Source organism: Hemicordylus capensis, chromosome 2, assembly GCF_027244095.1.
Source record: "Hemicordylus capensis ecotype Gifberg chromosome 2, rHemCap1.1.pri, whole genome shotgun sequence".
In the NCBI taxonomy this organism is placed as follows: Eukaryota; Metazoa; Chordata; class Lepidosauria; order Squamata; family Cordylidae; genus Hemicordylus; species Hemicordylus capensis.
The window spans coordinates 134,544,227-134,569,766 of record NC_069658.1 but is presented as its reverse complement, the minus strand read 5'-3'; the positions used below and the strand labels follow the sequence as shown (position 1 = coordinate 134,569,766).

General features: G+C 44.1%; 1 protein-coding gene and 1 long non-coding RNA gene across 9 annotated transcripts in view; one reads left to right on the top strand and one right to left on the bottom strand.

Moving 5' to 3' along the window:
* The window catches only part of LOC128344893 (uncharacterized), an 8,857-nt gene extending 4,580 nt beyond the window's left edge, over positions 1-4,277 (top strand). For both annotated transcript variants that reach the window (XR_008316111.1, XR_008316112.1), the window contains one exon: positions 91-4,277. This is a non-coding gene — a long non-coding RNA (uncharacterized LOC128344893). The remainder of the gene's footprint in view (positions 1-90) is intronic.
* LOC128344892 (uncharacterized) lies at positions 4,098-25,540 on the bottom strand. Of its 7 annotated transcripts, none has more exons than XM_053295909.1 (14): positions 25,512-25,524; positions 23,439-23,503; positions 22,935-23,340; positions 22,632-22,756; positions 19,318-19,452; positions 18,466-18,545; positions 16,446-16,548; positions 15,851-15,946; positions 15,443-15,547; positions 12,484-12,619; positions 10,982-11,076; positions 8,546-8,698; positions 7,686-7,782; positions 4,098-4,775 (listed from the first exon to the last, which is right to left on the bottom strand). In XM_053295909.1, the coding sequence occupies exons 3-13, from the start codon at positions 23,116-23,118 to the stop codon at positions 7,687-7,689; spliced, it is 1,308 nt and encodes a 435-aa protein (XP_053151884.1). In that variant the 5' UTR covers positions 23,119-23,340; positions 23,439-23,503; positions 25,512-25,524; the 3' UTR covers positions 4,098-4,775; position 7,686. The 7 variants fall into 7 exon arrangements, with proteins under 7 accessions (XP_053151884.1, XP_053151885.1, XP_053151882.1 ...); XM_053295910.1 differs by having other exon boundaries at positions 4,098-4,737; XM_053295907.1 differs by lacking the exon at positions 4,098-4,775 and having other exon boundaries at positions 7,461-7,782.

Here is a 25,540-nt window from a genome sequence, read left to right as displayed (position 1 = left end):
ACCATCACTTTAAAAAGGTGCCTCTTTGCTCAGTTAGGAGAGAGGGAGAGATAATGTTTTGAAATATCAAATATTTTTTCTATTTCCCAGCGATGAGTCAGAGAAAGCAACCATCAGGAGCAAAAAAAATCTGAAGAGAAAAGCCAAAAAGGAATCTGCCATGGAAAAATATAAAGGTAGCCTCACAAAAAATTTCTAAAAGAGCAACCGGAGCAGAAGCATCCACCAGTCAAACAGCAATGAACTGGACATCAGTAGATGTAAAGAATGATGGAAGCAGTCCAAAAAGAGTAGCTGTAGAATGTGAGAAGGCCATTGAGAATGTCTCCAGCGAGAATATTTCACATGAAGAAAGTGATGCACCTGACTTGAATTCAACTCCACAAATAACAGTTGAGTATTCTGATATCGCAAAGTGGCCGGAAAATACGCAGTCTATAACTGATCTGCTGGTTAGAGTAGGTCCCGTGCAAGTAATAGATCATGCATTTCCCGTAACCATTGAAGTTGGAAGAAAGAGAAGATTTAATGCAGCAAGCTATTATCGAATGCTTCCAAAAGGGGGGAGAGTACAAGCGTGACTGGCTTGTATATTCAAAATCTGCAGATGCTGTGTTCTGTTTTTGTTGCAAATTGTTTTCAAAGAAAAGCAGCAGACTTAACCATGATGGCGTCAACGATTTGGAAAATGTAGGTACTAGATTAAATGTTCATGAAAGAGGTGCTGACCACCTGAGTTGTTTAAGAACACGGAATGATTTAATTAAGCGACTGAATCACAGTTCAACAAGAGATGACATCCAGCAAAAACAAATTGATTAAAATACCAGGCATTGGGGAAGCGTTCTAGAACATCTGTTTTCTATAATAAGATTGCATTGTTCTCAAAATATTGTCTTGCAAGGAACATCAGATCAATTATACAAGGATGACAATGGAAATTGGTTAAAAATTGTGGAGCTACTGGCAACGTTTGATCCAGTGATGAAAGAACACATAAGAAGAATTGCAAATAAAGAAACTTACCAGCACTACCTAGGAAAAAACATACAAAATGAAATTATTCAAATACTAACTAAAGCTGTTAAAGAACAAATTGTAAAAAAATTGAAAGCCAGCAAATATTATTTTATCATTGTCGATTGTACTCCAGAGCTCTCGCACACTGAACAGAAGTCATTGATAGTATGCTATATTTCCATTGTGCCTAAAGATGGGAATCCTTTGGAAATCTGTGAGCATTTTTTGGGATACATCAATATTGACGATAGTACCGGTGCAGGAATGACTCAGAAAATTCTAGAAATCTTAAAAGCAAATGAAATATCATTGTCTTATTTAAGAGGACAAGGCTATGACAATGGCTCCAATATGCAAGGCAAACACAGTGGGGTACAAAGTCAATTTTCAGCAACATATCCATGAGCGTTTCTTGTCCCTTGTTCCTCACACACATTAAAATGAGTAGTCAATGATGCAGCCAGGTGTTGCATAGAAGCTGTCACTTTTTTGATATTGTGCAACACCTTTACATTTTTTTCTCATCGTCTACACAACAATGGGACATACTTAAACAAAATGCAAAAGGCTTGGCATTGAAGGGACTTAGTGAGATTGGATGAGCCTGTCGCATAGATCAGGAATTCTCAACATTGGGTCCCCAGATGTTTTTGGACTTCACCTCCCATAATCCCCAGCCCCAGTGGCCTTTGGTTGAGGATTATGGGAGTTGAAGTCCAATAATATCTGGAGACCCAACGTTGAGAATCCTTGGCATAGATGCATTGAACCCCTTGAGACATCAACTTAAGGAAATAATACAGGCATTAAACAGCTTTGGGGACAAACGAATGTAACATCAGTAAGCTGCAAAAAACATGTTGGAGGCAAATGCTCTATTACAGAAAATTGGAAGTTTCAAATTTATCTGCTGCCTGATTGTTTGGTGTGACATTTTAAGTTAATAAACATCACAAGCAAGGCTCTTCAAGAGGTCAGTTTGAATATGTCAAAAGCTGTTTTTCTGCTTTCAAAATCAATGGAATACCTTGAAAATTACAGAACCAACCAGAGGCATAGCAAGGTTGGAGGGGGCCCAGAGACAAGATTTTAAAATAGGCCCCTCACTGATATACACACACAAACACACTTCACAATATATAGTGCACTCACACTCACATCCCCATTATGAATAGGGTGAATATTCAGTTCACATTGAATCTAGTTTTTTTACTCTCTGCTCCTGCCGATCTCCAAGAGACTCAACATAATTCATAGGGGGTGCAACATGGGTGGGTGGTGAGTCATGTGATGTGCCTCTGGGGGGCCCCTCGAACCAGTGGGGCCCCAAGACGACTGCCTCCCCTTGCCTAATGGTAGTTACGCCCCTGGAACCAACGATAAATTTAAATGCATACTAGATGATGCAAGAAAGCTTGCAATCGAATTGGAGATAGAACCTGAATTTGAGCAAACAAGAATCCATCGCCGAAAAATAATGTTTGATTATGAACAACATGGGGACGAAGTTGGAATGTCAGAGGAGGACAATTCTATGATTAATTTTGTCAACAATATTCTGAACAATGCCATCCAATCACTGAAAGACAAGTATGAGTTGATCGTAAAGCATAATCAATTTAGTTTTCTATACAATTTGAACAATGCAACAACAATGCGTGGTGGTGATGAGCTTCATAAGAACTGTATTACTTTAGAAATTTTCCTTACAGATGGTGATGAGAAAGACATCTCTGGCATTGATTTGTACAAGGAATTAAAATATTGACGAAACCATTTCAAGGGCAGTTACTCTCCAACGAAAATCTTGGAATTCATACTTTCAAACAATTTGACAGCATCATTCCCAAACTTATTTGTGGCGCTGAGAATTCTTTTAACATTGCCAGTATCAGTGGCCACCACAGAACGGAGCTTTTCAAAGCTGAAATTAATCAAAACTTACCTCCATTCCACAATGAAACAAGATTGGTTAGATGGGTTGGCAACCTTATCAATTGAACATGCTATTGCCAAGGTTCTAGATCTGGATGAAATAATCCAAAGATTTAAACATACATTTTCATGAAGAGGAATACTTCAGAAATTTTGAGCAATGGAGAGACAATGCTTATAACTTGCAAAATCTAACGCTTAATAAAATGAAATTATTGGAAATGCTCTCTTCAGAGTGGTCAGAAACCCTTTGTGGTTTCAGTATTACCAATTGTCTTATATATAAGTTATTATTGAAGTATGACTCAGAATCTAAACAGGTTAAAGGTTAAATGGATGCAAAATTTAAATAGGACTGTTGATATATAGCAATGGTAGTAGCAGTGGAAGATAAACATTAAATTTACGCTGAATAGCACATTAAGAGAAAAATGGTATCAGATGTATTATTGTTGGTATGTTACTCCAGTGATAATTGCAAAAATGGACAAGGCGTGTTCAGGATTTTGTTGGGAAAGTAAAAATCAAATTACAACATTGCTACTACATACGATAAAATGTTCCAAAGCCCAACAATTCTGGGAAATGGTTCATCTCAGGATGCAACAAATCCTGAATTATACTTTTCCTTTTTTACCAGTCATTTTTATGTTAAGTATTACTAAATATTATATACCTGTAAAATATACTGAATTGACGTTGTATATGAGGCACAGAAAGTGAGATTTTGAGGGGAAAATATGAATTAGTAGCCCCATGTTTAACTTCTGTGTATGTTATAAAGTCTGTGAATTTAAGTTATTCAATATTGAAGTTATTTTAGTAAAACGTACTGAATGAAGTAAACAATAAAAACATAATTTATGGTTTTTAACAAAAAAGAAAAACTATATACAAATGTAGGTTTGTACCAGAGCAAAAATGGTCAAGGGCACCATAACCCCTTGAGCTGGCAGGATCAAAAGCAGGAGCTGCCTTTTCAAGCATAAGAAAGTAAACTGCATGGAAGTCGTCAGATCCATTTGGTCTATGGCATGTGGCTGTTTTCTTGTGCCCCCCGCCCCGTGGACTATCTTTTTACACATAGACACACCCCCCCCCGTGTTTGTACATAATTGCAGATCACAACTTTAGAAGCAGATGTTAGTGGAACACCACTCATATAAAAGATATGCATTTCTTTATCAATGTGTTAAAAATACATGACAAATGGAAAAACAGGAAAAAAATTAATGGATTAAGCATTTTGCTCTCAGCTTTTTGTTACATCTCACCCTGCTTAAATAAAAACACTATAAACAAAACATTATTTTGATATTAAACACTGATTTTTAGCTTTTATTTATATTGATCATACTATGCAAAACTTTTCACATGTATCCATATGATTTGTGCTTCTAAACATCATTTTCCTTTGGTTTTCTTATTACTGTTTTCCGTGAGATGTCTATTTTTCTAAAACTTGCAAAAGTTTGGTTAACAGTTTTTTTAAAGCCATTTTAAAACTTAATGCATCAGATAAATGTCTGTTCACCTCTTTTAAAAGGAGAGAAGGAGAAACTAGCATCACAGGAGCATGCTAGAGCTGTGTGGCCACACCAGAGAAGGTCCCACTTCTTGTGAAGGCTGGACTAACAAATGCATTAGATATTACTTTCACAAGGCCTCACTGGCTGATCTCAAGACTTAGGGAGGCCTTTCTTGTCTTGGGCCATTCTCTTGAAATACTCCAGTCCATTTGATTGTGTATTGGACCAACAGTGAAATGGGTAACAAGAAGATCTGGGGAATGCAGGACAAGAATCACGAGGGTCACGGGTCTGGTTGTGGTATGACACCATGGTTTAAAAGAGAGAGAGTGTGTTAAAAGAGAGAACATAGAAAGAAAAAGGGGAAAGAGAAGGAAATGGGAGGGAAAGACAGAAGGAGTGGCAGTAGGGACAAGGAAGAGAAATGGCAAGAGAAAGAAGGGGGAGAAAAGGGGGCGGGGGGGGGGGAGAACAGAGCTAATAATCCTTAGAAGACTTCACCTCTTTCCTTTAATGCTTAATCCAAAAATAAGAAGAAAAAAAGTGGCTTTGTTACCCAGACTTGAATGTTAATGGGCCCATTCAGATGATACCACTCAAGTGCACAATAAGGCAGTTCAAACAATCAGAAATAGGGTAGGACAAGCATCCTACCCAGGTTCGGGAGCTGTGTGCACTCCTATTTTCTGATTGTGTGTATGAGTAAAAAAAACAAGGTAGGAGGAATTTCATTCTACTCAATAGCTGTACTCAGCTGCTGAATGAGGTTAGAGAAAAAGCCTTCCAACCTAGCAGCTACTTAGCAGATATCACTGCCTGAGTCTGGATGAGCAGTCAGATGCTGTTATCTACAGTGGCCCACTTTCTCATGCATCATTCACCTCCTGGGCCTTGGTTCTTGACCTCCCACCAAACAAGAACAGTTTCTGAAGAGATTGTTTGAGGAAATTTGGACTTTGGGTCTATCTAGTTGGCAGTCAATTCCAACGGGAGATTTTATGAGGCACCTATATGATGTTTAAGACGTATAATTTCTTAGTGGGGCAATTCTCACGATCAACAAAAATCGGGCTAGGAGAGCCTAGCCCGATTTTTGTTGATCGTGAGAACCACAGGGCTCGCAGCTGAGCCCGGTGGTTCTTGAGTGGGTAACCCGCTCGAGAACCCCTGCTAAAAAGCAGGTTTGCGGAGTGAGCACTCCAGCAAACATGTTTTTTAGGAACGTGAGTAGCCCCCCGACCGAGAGGCGAAAAGCTGCCTCCCGGCTCCATGGGTCTCCCCAATATGCCCTGTGTGGGACGCGCGGCCCCCACTCCCCCCACCGGCACCGGCATGGAGCCGGCCATTGTGTGGGCGGCTGGGGCTCTCTTCCCGCTCACTTCCCCAAACTGGGTCTCACTGATCGTGAGACCCGGTCCAGTGCCATCTGCTGACAATACATGAAAAGCTATGTCTTTTCCATACTACCATTATTTTAATTTGAAACAGACACAATATTTTCAGCAGATTGAGCTAACAAATAATATGATGCATTTAAACATCATGTAGATGACCAGTAAAATCTGTTGGAATTTGTGTTGAAGCTGGTGTTATCCAGATAGTGGCAGTTCATATGAACATGGCCCCCTACGTGCAATGAAGGTGGGAACACAACAAGGACACATCTATAAAGGATATACTAATGCATTCTTGGCACATCCTGTAATCATGTGTGAGCGGTGATAATCAGAATCACCTCTCTACATGCGCTGCAAAATGCAGGGTTTTCATGTGAACTGGCCCAACATCTCTGGTTGAAGAAAAAGAGCCAGTTATTTTTAGCATACCGCTGATGGAATTCTTTGACCAACAGCACCAAGAAGTCTGATCCACAAGTACACCTTTTTCGGTAGCCCTCTTCTCATCTACCTCTCCCGATGCCCAGTGAACAAAGAGAGGGGGAGTGTGATCACAGGCCCCACCTCCTGATGCCAGTACCTGTATTGGCTGTACCTCTCCTGCAACTGCACGAGAGAAGCCATACCTGTACTACATGCTGATGGAATCCGGGATAGTAAGGGTTTCTGCGAGTGTGGACTATGTGGGTACAGCTCCTTTCTCAAGAAGGGTGGGACCAACAGGTGCAGCTCTACTCTTTACTACCTGTGGTGGTGTTGTTTTTGTTGTTAATGTTAATAAAGGGGACATTATGTGAGAAAGCTAGGATGTTCCTACCAATATGGACATGGATTCAGGGGCGGAGCCACCATTGGGCGAACGGGTTCAAAGAACCCGGGCCACTGCTAATCAGGGGCCACGCCTTGTGGCCCCGACACACACACCTCTGCGTCTGATGTCAGACGTGGGGGTGCTGGGTTAGTTTCTGAGCGGGGGCCACGCAGCCCCCGTTCAGGAGTTAAATGGCTGCTGCATTCGCGGTGCAGCCAGGAAGGCTCTTCCCTGCCTTTAAGGCAAGGAAAAAGCTGCGAACACAGCGCCAGCACCAATCTAGCTCCCGAATGGAGCCGCATGGTCCTTTCGGGAGTTAAATTGCTGAACAGGGAAGAGCCGCTCCTGGCCGCACTGCAAATGCAGCGCCAGCCAGACTCTAACTCCCGAACAGACTAGCGTGGCTCCATTCAGGAGCCAGACCACACCCCCACGTCTGACGTCAGGCACAAGGGTGTGGCTAGCCCCAGCGTCTGAGGTCAGACGTGGGGGGGGTGAGTGGGGCCGCGGCCAAACACGGGCCGCTGGCGATCTGGCTCCGCGCCTGCATGGATTGAGAGTTATTTTCATCTCAAGACTTCCACTGGGGAATGGTCTCTCTCTTAATCTCAGTGTCACCATCTGAGATCAGGTCATGACACCAGGGAGTAAAAGGAGTCTTAGGCTGTCTATTTAGTGTAGACAGACATTAATTAAGACCCAACTACCTTTGCTACCTTCCCTGATCCACTCTAAACATGAGGAAGCAATGACACCAGGATACCAATGTGCAGTTTGATTTGTCAGGAATGAATAATGATGGGGCATGCCAAGAGACAGAAAATTCACTTCTTGAATGGGAAAGAAAGCCTTTCCCAAGTGAAAAAAAGAGTGCAGATTCCAGTCAACAGGTGAAATTAAGGGCAAACATAGTTCAGTGTTCTGCCTGAAAACATGGTATGTGTGTATGAGAGAGGGAGAGGGTGCATATTCAGGGTCATCTGGCAGTGTTACCTTAGCTCAGAATAAGGCTTTGCAGTGCTTCTGGAACTTCTTTGCATGTCCGAAGCTTGTGGAGCTGCTTGAAGATCAACTTCTTAATTTCCCCTACCTGGAATGGTGAAAAAAGAAACCCAGAACAAACTATCTAGTTGTGTACAGACTCGACTATCTTTGTACATGAATTGGTGCAAGTTTTTCTGCTGTGTGTGGAATGAGGTCTCTCTTCCCTCACTTTTACTTCTGTAACACAGGTAAAGTCTCCAGATCAAATACTGCCTTTGCCCTTTCTCCCATAGTTCTGGCAGCAGGCCACTCACTTTGCCCTCCCCTTGCCCCCAAGTGTTTTTGCCTGTAACTCAATGTGTCTGGCACCTTATTTTAAAAAAATATTTTGCCACTTTAAAAACTGCTTTGAGGGTGGCTTCATGATTGGCACAAGGGCCAGCCAATCAATGCTGTAAACACCTCTGTTCTAAGAAGAGGGGAGGTTACTTTGTGACTGACACTATATTTGATCAACCAGTACTGTGCTAATTTGGTTTATGTTGAAAAGCAGAACACTTTTCTCTTGTGTTCAGTCTGGAGAAGCTTGTACAAGTGCCCCAAATGTAGTGAGTTCACTTTTACAGCAGACTCACCACAAACATTTTGTACACCTTTGTATAATTTTGAAACTGCACATTTTGTACACTTTGATAAGCTTGTGGCAGCTCTTATTTTAAATATTCACTATGTGCTCATCGTAACCTCTCTGCCAGGCCCCTTTACCATTCCCCCCTCCCCTTTAAGTGGTTCTTCTGATAGCTGCCTAGTAGAATGAAATAAGCCCAGCTATCTGTTTCCCATCTTGCAAGTCTAATCTAGCAACTTACCTCCTCTCCCAATAACTCATTTGCCTTCCCCAGGAGGGAAAATACTAATAGGATCCCAGCCTCACTTTTCCTCAGTAGGGGGTCGTAAGTGGCCAGCAAAGCTGTCTGTAGAAAGGCTCTCTTCTGATCCTCTGTGAAGATCTTTCTGAACACCTAAAATCAACAAGTGGTCGCGTTATTGGAGAGTGGCATTTTTTTTTTTTTTTTTTGAAAGCACTACCATGGCACGAGTGCTTCCGTTCTGCAGCAAAATATTGTTGTGTATCCGCAGTTCCTAATAGAAGAGTTCCTGTTCAGAACTCCATTCCACCCAACTTGAAGTAGAAGCCTAACACTATCTTTGCACTTGCAATGTGGGGGGGAGGGAAAGTGGGGAGGTCTTTTTATTATTATTTCTCATCCTCCTGAAGAAGAAAAAACTTCGTTGGGCAATATAGTGCTAAAGTACTCAGGTTCAGGACTGGCTATATCAGCCACCTACTGAACACTTTATTTCCAGATCCTGGAGGTGGGAAAGTTTCTGGGGTACAGAAACAAGAAAAGCTTACCCTTTCCCTTTCCTTCCTACTGCAATCGTGGGCAATGGAAGATTTTCAACTTCATGGCATACATCCCTCAATCCAAAACTCCCCTCTGTGATACTGTTGGAGCCTCAGGGAGGTGAGTCTCCAATAATCCCCATCTTCTCCTCACCGCCATCTTCAACATTCTGGAGCCTACTGAGCATGCTCATTTTTCACTGGGTTGCCTTTCCCCCTTTTAATTTACAGCCAATATACTTCTGCATAGCCACCTAATGGCGCAGCAAGGAAATGCTTGACGAACAAGCAGAAGGTTGCCAGTTTGAATCCTTGCTGGTATGGGAAACACCTGTATCGGGCAGCAGCGATATAGGAAGATGCTGAAAGGCATTATCTCATACTGTGTGGGAGGAGGCAATGGTAAACCCGCCTGTATTCTACCAAAGAAAACCACAGGGCTCTGTGGGTGCCAGGAGTTGAAATCAACTTGACAGCACACTTTACCTTTATACTTCTGCATATCTATAGAGTTCCTCAAAGATGCAGCCAGAAACTAGGGCTGTCCAAAGCAGCCCTGCTTCCATTCAGAGGCCACTTTGATTCAATTTGGGAACTGACCAAATTTTTGGAACTGTAGCTTCACCCATTTTCCTGCCTCATCACTCTCCCCCAGCCCTGTATGTACTTACTGACCACTGGCAGAAGACAGTCTGGCTCTATTTTTATTTTTATCCAAGTGTGGCAAAATAGCAGTGTTTTCTGCTGTGTCATTTTAAAATTACTCCCAGCAATGGCCACAGCCCCAGAAAAGATTACAGTTTATAGAAAACCCTCCACTTTTCCCAGAACGGCAGGAGGAAAAAACTTTTCCAGGAATAATTTTTAAATGACACCATGGAAAATGGTGTCATCCCCAGTCTATGGGATGAGATCTGGTCTTATAATAGCAGGCATGAATTGTCCCCTTTGCTAAGCAGGGTCTGCCTTGGTTTGCATTTGCGTGGGAGACTACATGTGAGCACTGTAAGATATTTCCCTGAGGGAATGGGGGCACTCTGGGAAGAGCACCTGCAGGCTTGCATACAGACAGTTCCAAGTTCTCTCCCTGGCATCTCCAAGATAGGGCTGAGCGAGACTCCTGCCTGTAACCGTAGAGAAGCCACTGCCAGTCTGTGTAGACAATACTGCGCTAGATGGACCAATGGTCTGACTCGGTATAAGGCAGTTTCCTATGTTCTTAAGATGCTGCTACCTCACCAAACTCAGATAAAAATAAAAACACAGCCTGACTCCTGCCTGTACCCGGTAAGTACCTATAGGGGTCAGGGGAGGATGGTGAGTTGGGGGGAGGGACTGAAGCAGATGAATCTTCTGAAGATAATTGGCCATGACTGCTTTGATTTGACGTGCTGGTTCAGTTCAGAACATAAGCTTTGGTATTATTATTATTATTAATAATAATAATAATAATAATTCAATTTCTATACCGCCTTTCCAAAAATGGCTCAGGGCGGTTCACACAGAGAAATAATAAATAAATAAGATGGATCCCTGCCCCCAGATGGCTCACAATCTAAAAAGAAACATAAGATAGACACCAGCAACAGTCACAGGAAATACTGCGCTGGGGGTGGATAGGGCCAGTTACTCTCCCCCTGCTAAATAAAGAGAATCACCACGGTAAAAGGTGCCTCTTTGCCCAGTTAGAAGGGGCAAAATTTGCTGTTTTGCGCTTCATTCTTTTTTTGGTCAGAGTAATAAAGATTATTCTGAGGGGGGATGTTTGTCCTCCATCACTATTGATGTCACAGGCATCAGATAGTCCCTTCCAACCAATCTCATTTTAGATAATCTCTGCTGGCTGCAGTCTTCTAATGTGTGCATGGGTAACACGGCTGCAGAAGGATATCCTTACCTCGCCCACCTTGCAGGTATCTAGGTAAGCCAGAAGCTTCCTATTGTCTTCAGTTTCCGAGGACCACAGTGCTCTGGCTGCATTCATGTTTAGCCCTGACAATGAAACACAAGAATCTACATCTTTGTGGGTTTCTACATAATGGGTCTCTGTTAGGTAAAGGCTTAGGTTCTGATCGCTTTGCATAACATCTACCCTTTGTGCAGAAGCTTGGCTCAGTGCTACAATGCTGAACTGGAAAGTATGGGAAGTGTTCTGAAAAATGCAGATACTGTGAGATAAAATTGTTCTAGCAGAGTCGTTCAGGCTTCGGGTCAGTTGTGCACAGAAACCTCTAGGCATAAACAGCTTTACTGAAGCATTTTCTAAAGGGAGGAGATGGATTCTAATGGAGGTGTATATTCATGCCAAATCAAGCACCACCACTGCCAGTCACAGCCCTGACACAGATGCACTGGGATCAGGGCACACGTCGCCCGCCTATCTGTAATTCCTGACTAACAAGTGCTTCATCAGCCTCCTGGAATATGAATGTGATGAATATTTATATACCGCTTGTCAACAAAGCGTTCCCAAAGTGGTTTACATAGAAATCAATCAATCAATCAATTAATTTAATGGCTCCCTGTCCCCAAAGGGCTCACAATCTAAAAAAGAAACATAAGATAGACAACAACCAGGGATGCTGTGCTGAGGATGGATAGGGCCAGTTGCTCTCCCCCTGCTAAATGAAGAGAATCACCACTTTTAAAAGGTGCCTCTTTGCTCATTTAGCAGGGGACATGGTTTCCTTTCTCCTTAGGAAGCCACCCAGGCGGCTGGAAAAACACTTGCTAGCTGGGAGGTTTTTCACAGGGGGCTTTTAAAGCTCTTTAACTCGCATCTCCTCCAGAATGGAGGGGGTGCATTCACATATCAGCCAGATTTACCCTGAACTCCCTGCGAGTTATTGGGGAGCAGTTCACACACAATTCAGGTTTTTCACTGTGTGTTAGAGTGCAGCCCGATTTATATCCGGGGTGAAAAAATCCGCTATGTCTGTCGGGTTTTTTGGACAACTTTGAGTTCGCAGTAAAGCTGCCCAGCAAACACTCGGTAAAGCCTGCTGTGTGTAAAGGTCCCAGGGAATGTAGGCAGAAGGGCAGCAGCACATGCCCTGGAGCCAGGGAGTGGCAAGACAGGCGAGGCAATGCTAGCGGGCAAAGTGGCAGGATACCCACATACCTAACCTACCTCACAGGGTTTTTGTGATGATAGGCATAACCTTCCTCTTCAGAGGAAGAGGGATATAAATGTACAGATGAATAAATAAATAAATAAAATTCGCAACCCCAGAGCACAGGTGCCATTTATTATTATTGTTATTGTTGTTGTTGTTAAGGCTATGGCCTCGCCTCCCCATACTGATGAGCCGCCCCTGGTGTGTAAGCACCATTGGGCCTCCCAGTGTATCCTCCCAATGGACCAGGAGCTGCTGGCCTCCTTCTTTCCAGCTCACTTACGCATCTGGTGGAGCAGCAGCTCATAAATGCAGCTGATGGCCTCCCGGGCCTGACGGCTGACATCTTCCGCTGAATCGGTGATACAGATTCCAAGCTGTGCCACATGATGTCCTAAGGCAGGAAGTTCATCATACCTCTAGTTGAAGAGAAAACAAGAGTCTGTCAGCTCCCACCTCAGTTTCAACTGACCCTTCTCCTGCAAACCCATGGGTAGGCCCAGGGGCGTATCTAGGGTAAGGCAGGCAGGACATGTGCCCCGGGCGCCACTTGAAGGGGGGGTGCCATTTTTTAAATTATTTTTTTTAATGCCCTCTGAAAACAAAATGGCCACCGTGCATGCTCAAATGGCCTCTGAGAGGCCCTTTGTCAGGCCTCTGTGAGGCCCTTTGCCAGGCCTCGCAAAGGCCATTTGAGCATGCAGAGTGGCCATTTTGTTTTCAGCAGCCTTTTTTTTTTAAAAAAAAATTTTAATGGCCACCGCACATGCTCAAATGGTCCCTGCAAGGCCCTAGAGGCCAGCAGGGGGAGGGGGAACCTTTACAGACCCCCCCCCCAGCCTTTAGAAGCCCCCCGAAGGGGCTACAGGTAAAAAAAATTAAAAAAATATTAAATATGTCACTGTACACATATTCAGATTGGCGCTATGTACAGAGAATCAGGGCTTGTGAATACTGAGCTGAAGCTTATGAGCTAAGATTGTATTCATTTGCTCTTACTTTGCTTCTTGTCATAAGTGAGTTAAATGTGATGTGTTAATTCAAGGTTGACTCAGCCTTCCATCCTTCCGAGGTTGGTAAAATGAGTACCCAGAATGTTGGGGGCAATATGCTAAATCATTGTAAACCGCTTAGAGAGCTTCGGCTATAGAGCGGTATATAAATGTAAGTGCTATTGCTATTGCTATTAATAATATGGCTATTAATGGTGAGTTTGTCTTTGAATCCGTGTGAAATCCTTAGTATTAAGGCCCACTGGGAGTTTCTTGCTCTCTTTCTCTCATTTTAACTGTCTTTCTGAAATACTAGAATATATTCCAAGCAGTGACACAGTGTACTCTGCATATCCTTTAATTATTTTCAGAGTATCTGGGAAAGGTCAAATTCTCCATTTATTTTTAAAACTTATGTAATAGTGATGCTACAATGCATAGTAGAGAATTAGACAGGCACTTCTGTTTAGTTTTCCAAGTACACCTCCACTTAGTATTTGGGTATTTCATGAGCCCCAGCATACTGAAATTTGTAGTTTTCCAGCATTTTTTGGTCTGGCTACATCCACTGCTAAATAGTTTTTGAAATACTAAAAGATTAACAAACTTGACTTGTTTGGACAGGGGGCGCAATTTTAGTGCTTGCCCTAGGCGTTTTTTCCTCTAGATACGCCTCTGGGTAGGCCCTCAGTGGCAGCTTGGAATAATCTCTTCCACATCTAGGGTGAACAGACCAACGAATGGACTAGTTCCAAAGGAAAATGGTGTCCTAACTTTGAAATATGATGATTGAGTGAATAAAGGGTTTAGAAGTATTTTGCCCGGAGTGGCACTACAGAGCAAAGTCATAATCTGCAGGACAGGACAGAACTTCCTGTTCTGGATGAGGTTACACACACCCCACCAGAAAGAACAGGTCCATAGCTTGGGAGTGCTCTTGGACCCGGATCTCACCCTGGTGCCTCAGGTTGAAGCTGGGGTTAGGAGGAGTGCTTTTTCTCAGCTGCATTTGGATGGGTGGCTATATGTGAGCACTGTCGGCTGTAAGATATTCCCCTTAGAGGATGGGGCTGTAGCTTAGTGGAAGAGCATCTGCTTTGCATGCAGAAAGCCCCAGGTTCACTCTCTGGCATCTCCAGGTAGGGCTGGGAAAGAGATCTGCCTGAAACCTTGGAGAGCCACTCCCAGTCAGTGTAGACAATGCTGAGCTAGATGGACCAATGGTCTGACTTGGTATAAGGCAGCTCCTCCCATTCCTTGAGGAGAATGACCTGAAAAACACCAGCCGGTAACCTCCAGGTTGGACTACTGCAATGCACTCTACGTAGGACTGCCTTTGTAAGTAGTTTGGAAAAACCAGTTAGCTCAAAATGTGGCAGTCAGAATGGTCTCTGATCTTAAATAGTTGCACTGGCTACCGATATGTTTCCAGGCAATGTACAAAGAGCTGGTTGTTACCTTTAAAGCCCTGAATGGCTTAGGTACAGGTTACCTGAGAGAGCACCTTTCTCTACAAGATCCCCACCACTCATTGAGATCATCAGGAGGGGTCCGTCTTCAGGTGCCACCAGTTCATCTGATGGCGTCCTGGGATTGGGCCTTCTCAGTTGTCACCCCTGAGTTGTGCAATGCTCTCCCCGTAAATATAAGAGGACTGTCTTCCTTGGAGGCCTTCAGAAGAGCCTTAAAGACCCATCTTTTTAGCCTGGCTTTTAATTATATCTAGTTTTGGTTTTAATTGTAATCTCTTTTTTTTTTTAATTTTATTTTAATGTAAACTGCCCAGAGCCACTTTGGGAAGGGAAGGAGAGAGAGAGAGAGAGAGAGAGAGAGAGGAATGTCCCCTGTAGAGGTGTCACTCAGTCTGAAAAAGAGAGCAAGAGTAAGAAGATAAGGCAGCCAGCACAAAAAGTAGTGTTGAGCTGGTAGTAGGGAAATAGACCCCCCCCAAAGGCAAAGGAGGAATATCTTGCCTAATATTTTTCCTTTAAAAAACATGACATTGTGTAGAAAAAGTCACTGATCTCTTATAGGCAGTGGCAAACCCAGTTCCCCAATTGCCTTGAACTAGGGGCTCTTCCTTATCCTTTCCCTCTCTTATCTAGGATTTGAACGTCCAGCCCAGCCTACACACACACACTGGAGCAAGAAGGGGCAATGACAATTTGAACCCCCTTCTCCTAGGTTTTTTTAAACTTCCCAATTGAGGTCTCAAAGCTGTGCCAACACATTGGTTTGGGGAGCACTCACATCAAAATTCATCAGAAAAACAGCATGTCGAAGCAAGGATGTGATACACTTCATGGCTCTGTATCTCTCTTGGGCATATTTGGAATGGAGCCAGAAGCTGATGTGCTAAGGAAGGAAGCAGCAGCTTAGAATCACAACAGCAACTGTCCTGGGTTTACACAACACAACACCCAAGCTCTGCTACTAATGACTGTGTCTCTTCCTCCTCTGCAGAGATCACCCCCGTTTCTTGATCCCGAACAATTTTATGACATGGGCTTTCCTCCAGTCAGGTTATTGCTTGTCTTATTAATCAGACCATATTGCATGGCTGACCAAAAGGAGATGGCCTGAAACACGTCCTTGCTAGATTCTCCTCTGTATTATCAGCAAGGTAAACTCCCATTACCTTTTTTCCAACCCACTCACCTCCAACATGAATAGTAGATGGCTTGTGGTTGGAAGCTCAGCCAGCAAGCCCTTCAGCATAATATTCATTGTGTCTGAAGATGATCTGTAGAGAGCCTGAAAGAAAAGAGCTGTAAGCAAGGGTGTAGAGCAGGCTGGCTCAATGTTGCCCCCCCCCCCGCCAGATTTTTTTGGACCACAACTTCCATAATACCCAGCCACCATGGCCAATAACCAGGGATTATGGGAACTATAGGCCAACATCTGCAGGAGGGCCAATGTTGAGCAGCCCTGGTGTAGAGGCTAGACTCTCCTCTCTGCCAACACAACATGACCACAAATAGGAACCACATGACCACTACAGGAAGCTATGTAGTCTCAGCTTGTCCAAGGAAGACCCTTCTGCTGGAAGTGACTCCATGGATTCAGGTCAATGGGATGGAACATGTGCCGTAGCTAAGAGCTCCTCGTCCTACCTGGTAGGGACACACGTGTTCATCCATTGCATCCTTGAGAGTGGCATGTGTCCTGGCAATCTGAGTTAAAAACAGGATCTGGCACCAGATCCCAGAATGGTGGATTTGCCCGCGCACTGATGAGTTTGATCAGAGTCTACCTGACTGTGGGCATCAGCTAGTGTTTCCATGTTGAAAATCCCATGAAGAGCCAGGCGCAAGACACAAGACTCAAGCTCAGAATCAAGTGGAGGCTTGATTTTGCTGGTAGGACAAAAGGAAAAACAATAGGTTATGCAACGTGGGGAAGGTGGAGGAGGGGCTGTTATTCAGATTGGACAAGACACTGGAAGTATTCACTTATAGCCCTGACTTTTGCAGAGGCCGACCATGATGACCTTCATTCTGTTGTACTTGTTTAAGAACAAAACAAAACAGATTAAAAAAAACTAGGCCTGCATTTCCAAGCATCGTCCATACTTCCCGAATTTAAACTGAGATCACAATTTACTCCGACACTCCAAAAGAAGTACTTTGAGGATGTGAAGGTCGAGCATGCTGCCAACTTGTTTAGTATGTACATGACAGAATTGAATTAATTAATTTTACAACATGTAAATATGAAACATTTATTTGGTCCAGAATGAGAATTTGCATACAAATTATAAAGAAGAATTTACAGCAGAACTACCAGTAGAAAGGGAAGACAAAAGGCAGGGTTTGGGTAATGGAGGAATACATCCAGACTTTTGCATTTTAGTTTAAAGTAATGTTCTGATACCCATGAGCCGCCAGCAGGATGACAATTGGAAATATTAGCAAGAAAAGGTGAGAGAAAAACTGAGCAGAGTCTAATCAGCATAACAGCAGTAGCACAAACCAAAGGAAGTAATAATTTTTTTTCAAGAGGGTCAGCACTCAGCACAAAAAGAACAAGTCATTGACACGAAGGGAGCAGCAATGTTCTGGGCCTAATTTGGATGTTTTAAAAATGCAAAGGAGAGAATTGTGGAACTCTGTGCAACACAAGCCCTATTTACATCCACAATGTTACAATGTAAGATACATGTACAGCATGCACATGTACAGATCTGTATGTACATACAGTTATTCAAAAATTATGTTTAAAACATTTACAGTAGTATACTATATCTTTTGGATGTCTCAGCGGCTTTCAATACTATCGAACATGGTTTCCTTCTGGATCACTTGAGGGTGCTGGAGATAGGAGGCACTATTTTACAGTGGTTCCACTCCTACCTTTCTGGCAGATCACAGATGGTGTCGCTTGGAGACTGTTGCTCTTCAAAAACTGAGCTTTTATATGGGGTCCCTCAGGGCTCCATTGTGTCACTAATGCTTTTTAAACTTCTACATGAAACTGCTGGGTGAGGTCATCAGGGGATTTGGTAGTTATTATGAAGCATAATAAACTGAAGCTGAATCCAAGCAAGATGGAGGTGCTCATTGTTGGGGGTCGTAATCTGCAAGATGGGATAGAACTTCCTGTTCTGTTTGAGATTGCAGTCCCCCAGAAAGAACAGGTTCATAGCTTGGGAGTGCTCTTGGACCCAGGTCTCACCCTGGTGCCTCAGGCTGAGGCTGTGGCCAGGAGCACTTTTTACCAGCTGTGATTGATTTGACAATTCCACCCGTTCCTTGAAGAGAAACAGTGGTACACTGAGCTGGAAACAGTGGTACACCAGCTGGTAACCTCCAGGTTGGATTACTGCAATGTGCTCTATGTAGTGCTGCCTTTGTACATAGTTGGGGAACTTTCATTCGTTCAATATGCAGCAGTCTGATTGGTCTCTGGGGTGTCCTGGAGGGACCACATTATGCCTGACCTTAAACAGTTGCACTGGCTGCCGATGTGTTTCCGGGCAAAGTACAAAGTGCTGGTTATTACCTTTAAAGCCCTGAATGGCTTAGGTCCATGTTACCCGAGAGAGCACCTTTCTCTACAAGATCCCCACCACTCATTAAGATCATCAGAAGTGGACCATCTTTGGGCACCACCAGTTCATCTGGTGGCGACCTGGGATCAGGACTTCTCTGTTGTTGCCCCTGGGTTGTGGAATGCACTCCCCGTGGATATAAGAGAGGATACCATCATCACCTTGCAAATCTATGTGCTGGAAACCATGCAGATGTTTCTGTCATGGGAAGAAGTCTTGATACCTGAGATTGTATACAGCAAGAATACAGCATGACAGGATGGAAGATGGCACAGAGTGAATGGGCAGCGTCTCCAACACAATCTAGGAGAAAGCAGAATACAAAAGATGAAAGTGGATGCTCCGTAAACTCCAAGAGGAGTCAAAATGATAAAGAGGCCTTCTCCAGAGTGATTCTCCCACAGTTCTCTTAGCCCCACCACGCAGTGGTATTTGTCATCTATTTGTCCTCCATAAAGTTCATTTAAACAATTTTTCAACTTCACAGTCTCAGTACTTTTTAAAATATATATTTGATCATCCTGTTGCAAGTACAGCCACACGTTCCTTCTCTCTGCCTACCCACAATTCTATTATGGAGTTGTGAGTCTAAAATAATATTGCTACTGCAAATATTTATATACTGCTTTACAACAAAAGTTCTCAAAGTGGTATATGTGGAAAATAAATAAATAAGGTTACTTATCCAAAAAGAGCTCACAATCTAAAGAGAAACATAAGGTAGACACTAGCAACAGGAGAGAGGTTATACTGGGGTTGGATAGAGACAGTGGCTCCCTCCCTGCTAAATTAAGAGAATCACCAGTTTAAAAGGTGCCTCTGGGGGTTCTCTGGTTTTCTCTTGTTTGCTCCCCAAGTGTGATATCCAAGACTCCACACCCGCTTGAGCTGCCACCAGTGATCCCTCTAACAGGGATTCCCAGATGTTCTGAACTACAACTCCTAGCATCCCCAGCTGCAGTGGCCTCTGGCTGGGCATTATGGGACTTGTAGTCAACAGCATCTGGGAATCCCTGTTAGAGGGAACACTGGCTGCCACCTTCCCACTGGATTTCTGCTGCTGCATCTCACTCACCACTATTGCCTCTGTCAATTCGGCCTTCGAGTACGGAAGTTCCAAGGTGTTCCGGCCACTCTTGTGTGCAGCCACACAACATGCGGAGATGGAACGAAGGAAACAAATGGTCTCCTCACTATTGTCTAGGAAGCTCTGTAAATTGCAAGAGTTGAGCTGTTGGGGAAGCCATTTCTGTGCTTTGCTTGAGATGGTCCCAGAACCCTGTCCACAGGGGGCTCTGAATGAAAACATACAAGCTGCATCCTCCCTTGCAAAGAAATACAGCCATATCCAGCTATGAGTGTCACCAGGCTGAACACCCAGTTCTGTCCCAGCCTCCTCTGCTTACTGCCTAGTACAAAGCTCTGAGCTGATAAGACACTGCAGCTCAGAGACAGATTCTGTCAGAACATGAATATCCCTGAGGACATGCTTTGCACTGGAGTTCTAGGGAATCAAAAAATCAGGACACAATTACGAAGTAACTTGGAATTTCTTTTGAAAAGAAGATCTATGATCAGAGATGTGGGGTTGAAAATTTTCCGTGGAAAAAAGTCCAAAATGGAAACATTTCCCAGATTTTATTTTTCCGTAGAGAAATCCCCATGTCTAAAAACGAATTGGCTGACCTCCAGACTAGCATTGCGCCCTTGCAGCTGTGCAAGTTCCCACTAATGCTGTGCTTTCACTTCAGTGGGGGAAGAGGCCATTTTGGCTGATCTTCCCTTCCCTCGGAAGCCCGCTGTGCATCCCCAAAATATGTCCCTGAGGCGGGGGCAGCCCAAGAGTCTGCTGTGCCCGAGGAGAAGTGCAAAATGCTGCCGTACCCCATGCCTCTGGTGGGAGTCAGCCCCCTTTCAAAGCCAACCCTTGCAAGATTTGAAAGTGCAGGGGGCAGGGAATGTTGCCCATAGCCTCCTCTTCTCTCCTTGTGCTTCCTGTAGGCTTTGCAAGGAGTGTGAGGAGAGGCACTCCCCACAAATTCAGATTAGTCCCCAAGAGCTGTTCTGAAGGGGCATCTTGCTGTCCTGCTGGCACCCCGACCATCTGCTGCCTGAGGCAATTGCCTCACCTTGCAGTGTGAAAGGGCCACCCCTGCCCAGAGGGTCACACGACTCAGGGTTCCCTGTGCTGATGAAGCCCCTTAAAGAGAAATGGGCCCTGCTGAGTCCTAACAAGTCAGATCCACATTGCTGTATGGGGGAAGTGCTGGAAAGGATTCCACTTCCCGGCTCTTCGCACAGGCCTTCCCAGACATTGCTGAGTCTTGGCAGGGCTCTGGATCTTTTTAAGGAGTTCCACCAGACTGGAGAATAGTGCTGTGTGCAGCTAAGCAGTGGAAACGGTCGCTCTGCATATTGCCAGTGGAGCTGTGCAGATTATTCAGCTTCAACTATTCAGAGTCAAAAAGCTGCACAGACCTATGTCATATCCTCTTGTGGCACAGAATTATTCCAGAACTCATGAAGCGATGAATATATCAGTGGGCACTCTGAAATTCCCATGGGGCAAACAATGGATACAGATCCACTGTCCTGCGCTGTATTGGCAATGCAAAAACCTTGGGCTTAAATAAGAGTTAAGATGCTTTACATTTTTATGATCTATATTTAAGGGAGTTAAGATGCTTTACATTTCGTGCTCTAAAGAGAGTGGAAATTACAAGCTAAGATGCCCATCTTAATTTCCATGGCATATAAACTGTAACGGCTTTGTACAGTCTGGTACATGATGGTGGCTTTAGGAATGAGGCTCAATGTACCCACACTTTGCCTTGATAAGAGATGCATCAGGTAGAAATTCATCAGGGGCACCTCTAGGAAGTGAGGGAGGCTGCACCTGTTAAATGTCTGCCTGAATGTCTCTCCTCCCAGTCCAATGTCCAACTGAAAGACCAAGGCAAAGCACGGATGCATGGTGCTCCGAACCTGGAAGTCACTCACTAGAAATTGCCTGGAATTGCCTCTTCCAACTTTGACTTCAGAATTCTCACTGGGCAGACTCAGTTATGCTCTTAGCTAACTTTGCCTTAGTTATTTCCCCCATTATTATGGGGATTTCGGACAATTACACAGTGCCAACAAATTATTATTGTGATGTAGACTGCCCTTGAACATGGAGGTTCTTCATGAAAGCCAAACCGCCTATGAATATGGAGGCTTCATTTCTTAAGCATGGCCAAGTGAAACTTCCATATCCACAGGCAATTTGGCTGTAGTGTAGAACCTCCCTGTTCAAGAGCAGTCCACATCAGAATGATGGTTTCTTGGTGTTGGGTGGGAATGTGGTTTTAGGATTTCCTTGACGTTCCTTCTTTGGAACATTCTAGCATGGGGTCCAAGGTTCCAATATTATACATTTTAACTCAGAAGTAAGCCCCAGAGATATAAATGGGTTTCTCACCTCAGAAGGGTTCCCCCCTTCTATGCTTTGCTGAGGGCTTGGGAGGAAGCAAAAGAGAGAGGATCCACATTCTTACCTAGGATCTCTGCTGGTCCTGATTCCTATGTGCTTTTACTCAGAAGTAAACTCCAGTAGAATTAATGGACTTACTTTCTAGCAATTTATTCCAAGCTTTACTGAGGAACTTTGCTTCCTCCCTTTGAAGTGGGTGAGAGAAAGGGGGCTGTGGGAGAAAACATGAAAGGAAAGGGAGGGGAAGACTGTTTAACTAGAAAAGTGCCAGAGTGTTCATAGACTCTCCTTAACAGGCACCTGTGTTCGGCACTAGGAAGTTGCTCACTAGAAATTGCCAGGACTTGCCCCTCCCAACTTTGGCTTCAGAATTATCAGTGAGCAGGCTCAGTTATGCTCTTAGCTAACTCCCTTAGCTATATTTCCTGGTGTTCTGGGGATTTTGAAGAACAATTAACCTAAAATCAGTAGATTGGTGTTTTTCAAACCAGCAAAAGGCACCAGTCCTGTATGAACATGAATTTTTGGAGAATGCAGAAAAAAACATTTAAAAAATTAAAAATATGCATTATCTTTGATGAAAAATGTCACCGAGACTTTGAACCCTCTTTTTAGGAGTTAAGTACTTAAACTGCTGTATCTCAGCCATTTTGCAATGGATTTGCACCAAATTTGGAGGGGTGGTGTCTTTTGTCCCCTAGTTGATGTGTGCATGGTTTCATAGGGATTGGATAGATACTTTTGATTTTATAAGTAATAGAATGTTCATGGCTTATAATGACAAAATGTTGAAAACACTCCTCCTCATAACTATACTGGCACGACTGTGCCAGTATAATGAGGAAAGCACTTGTGCAGGGGAGTTCTGGAAACACAGGGTTTTACTTCTGAAGCTGGGAGGAAGGAGATCTTTGTACCTGCTCTCCTATCTTAATATTCTCCATGACATTCGTGATGGTGTCAGCATCGTGTAAAACACTTGGATCCAATTCGGTAGATGGAACTGTACTAAATGAATAATCCAGGGTACCTTCTGATGAGTCTATGAGAAAGGACATTGCGGATGAAATGAGCATCTCCTTCCTTCTTCAAAAGAGATGCAGCTGCTTGTCCCCGAAGCTTAATTCAAGTAGCCCCAGCTCCAGACATGCCTTCATCTTATCTAGAGTCTCTGCCCTCCCTCCACAACAATTCCCCTTGAGCCCTGGGCGCTTCCTCACCTGCCAGATCTGATTCTGTTCCCTTTGTCTCCAGGGACCCAGAGCTAAACCCTAACCTATCAGTTCCTGAGACACCTAGCCTCTCAGTTTTGGAGTCTGGGTTTAATTCTTGCTTTGCCTCCAGAGGTTTATGGTCCTGGGGGCTGACCTTACAGTTCCTGCAGCAGTGCCACAGTGTTTTCATCTTTCCCTGGCAAAAATGTCTTGATTTTCTCTGCAGAGATGAAGTGTACAGCTTTTGGGAGAGGCTCTCTCTTGATCCTTTAATTCCAGGTGTATTGTTTACTATCTGTGGAAGCACACAAACTGCCAGTCTCTTGCAAGGGTACCCGGTGAAACTGATGGACGTTCTTCACGCCTGCTTCCTCATGACCTCTTTTGGCTGAGTCTCTTCAGCTTCGGTAGCCTAGAATCGAGTGAGAAGGTGAAATGGGGTTTACTGTGTCTTCCTACTCCGCACTGGCAGACTGAGGTGGTCACCACAGCCAATGGGTTGGCACCCACCTCTGCCCTGCCTCAGCTGTCCACTGCTACTGCTTCTTCTCCTTCTCCTCTTCCTTCTACACTCCCTGCATTTGAAACAGATAGAAGATGGGAATGGAGTAGAAGAGAAAGCGCAGAGGAGCAAAGACTGGTGGCTTAGAGCAGGGAGTTTCAAACTTTTAAAAAAAGAAAGTACCCCTTCTGTCTGAAAGCTTCAACTCAGGCACCCCATCTCTCTCTCTCTCTCTCTCTCTCTCTCTCTCTCTCTCTCTCTCTCTCTCTCTCACACACACACACACACACACACACACACACACACCCCATTACAGTAGCTTACATCCAGACTAAGTGACTTATGAATACTCCCACTGAAAGTATCACATGTATGTCAATAGCACTACTCAGTAGCACTACCTAATCTGGATGTAAACCAGTGACTGTAATAGCCAAGTCCTCTGACCAGGAGGCAACGGAGCTGTGTCCAAATCACTCATGCGTTGGGGAGGCAGGAAGGCTCCAAGTACCCCTCGCAAGCCTGAAAAGTACCCCCAGATGTGGTGCATTGATTAGAGTGTTGGACTAGGACTGGAGAGACCCGAGTTCAAATCCCCATTCAGCCATGATACTAGCTGGGTGACTCTGGGCCAGTCACTTCTTTCTCAGCCTAACTTACTTCACAGGGTTGTTGTGAAAGAGAAACTTAAGTATGTAGCACACCGCTCTGGGCCAAGGTTGCCAGAACCTAAGGGGTATACTCGTGGGTCAAATGGCCGTAAGCCAGAATTTGGCTTTTTAAAAGCCAAATCTGGCCACCTAGCTCTGGGCTCCTTGGAGGAAGAGCGGGATATAAAATGTAAAAATAAAATAATCTGCCTCTGATTGGGAGCCACTGGCCTGGAGCATCTTCGGGACCCCCACTCTCTTCTCTTCTTTCATATAAAATTAAGAACTACTCTGTTTAGAGAAGATGGTAATGTTTTAAATATTATTGTTTGTATCGCTGATTTGACTGAGTAGTTGTATCAACAGGGGCTACACCTCAGGGGTTAAATATATGCTTTGCATCCCAGCTTCTGTCCCTGACATCTCCAGGTAGGACAGGACCTCAGCTGAAACCACACAGAGCCACTGCCAGTCACTTTAGACAATACGGAGGTAGATGGACCAACGGCTTAAGGCAGCTTCATAAGTTAAACTCAATGCATGTAAATTAGATGAAGTTTATTTTTTTTAAATTACATTATACTTTAGTTTTAATACTTTTTAAAGTATTTTAAAGAGGGGGAGTTGGTTTCAAACCCTAGTATGGCTTTTGGATTGCCAATAAAAGAAGAGCAGCCGACTATGGGGGGCCTAGAGTCTAATATTTCTATCTTTCTGAGGAGAGCCAGCGTGGTGTAGTGTACCCCTCCAAGTACCCCTCCAAGTACCCCTTGCAAGCCTTAAAAGTACCCCCAGATGTGGTGTAGTGGTTAGAGTGCTGGACTAGGACCGGGGAGACCCAAGTTCAAATCCCCATTCAGCCATGAGACTAGCTGGGTGACTCTGGGCCAGTCACTTCTCTCTCAGCCTAACCTACTTCACAGGGTTGTTGTGAAAGAGAAACTCAAGTATGTAGTACACCGCTCTGGGCTCCTTGGAAGAAGAGCGGGATATAAATGGAATAATAATAAATAATAATAATATGGAATCCAAAGCCCCATCTGTTCCATCACGATCACATCGTATCAGCTGATGAGACCACCACAAAGGAAAGGAAAGCCATTTCACTTGAAACCATTCAAACCAGCCATCTGCAATTACTCCAGGATTCAGGATTGCCTCTCCTCCTCCCTCCCACTCCAAGCAGTTCCCCTCAACGCCTGCCCTTTCATTAGGAACAGAAATAGGAGCTTGGCTCTTCTGAGAGTTTAGCAATAGCCACTGGTGACAAGCCCTTCTGGACACTCTGCGGAATGTTCCAGTCCTGCGCTATCTAGATGTCATTGGCCAACACGACTCCCAATCCTACTAGTATACAACAGTGCTAGAGTCAAGATATAGAAATCATGGGGAATGCTAGCAAAATGGGAGAGAAAAGCATCAAGCACTGACCCTCACAGGAGGCCTCTAGCCATCTGACC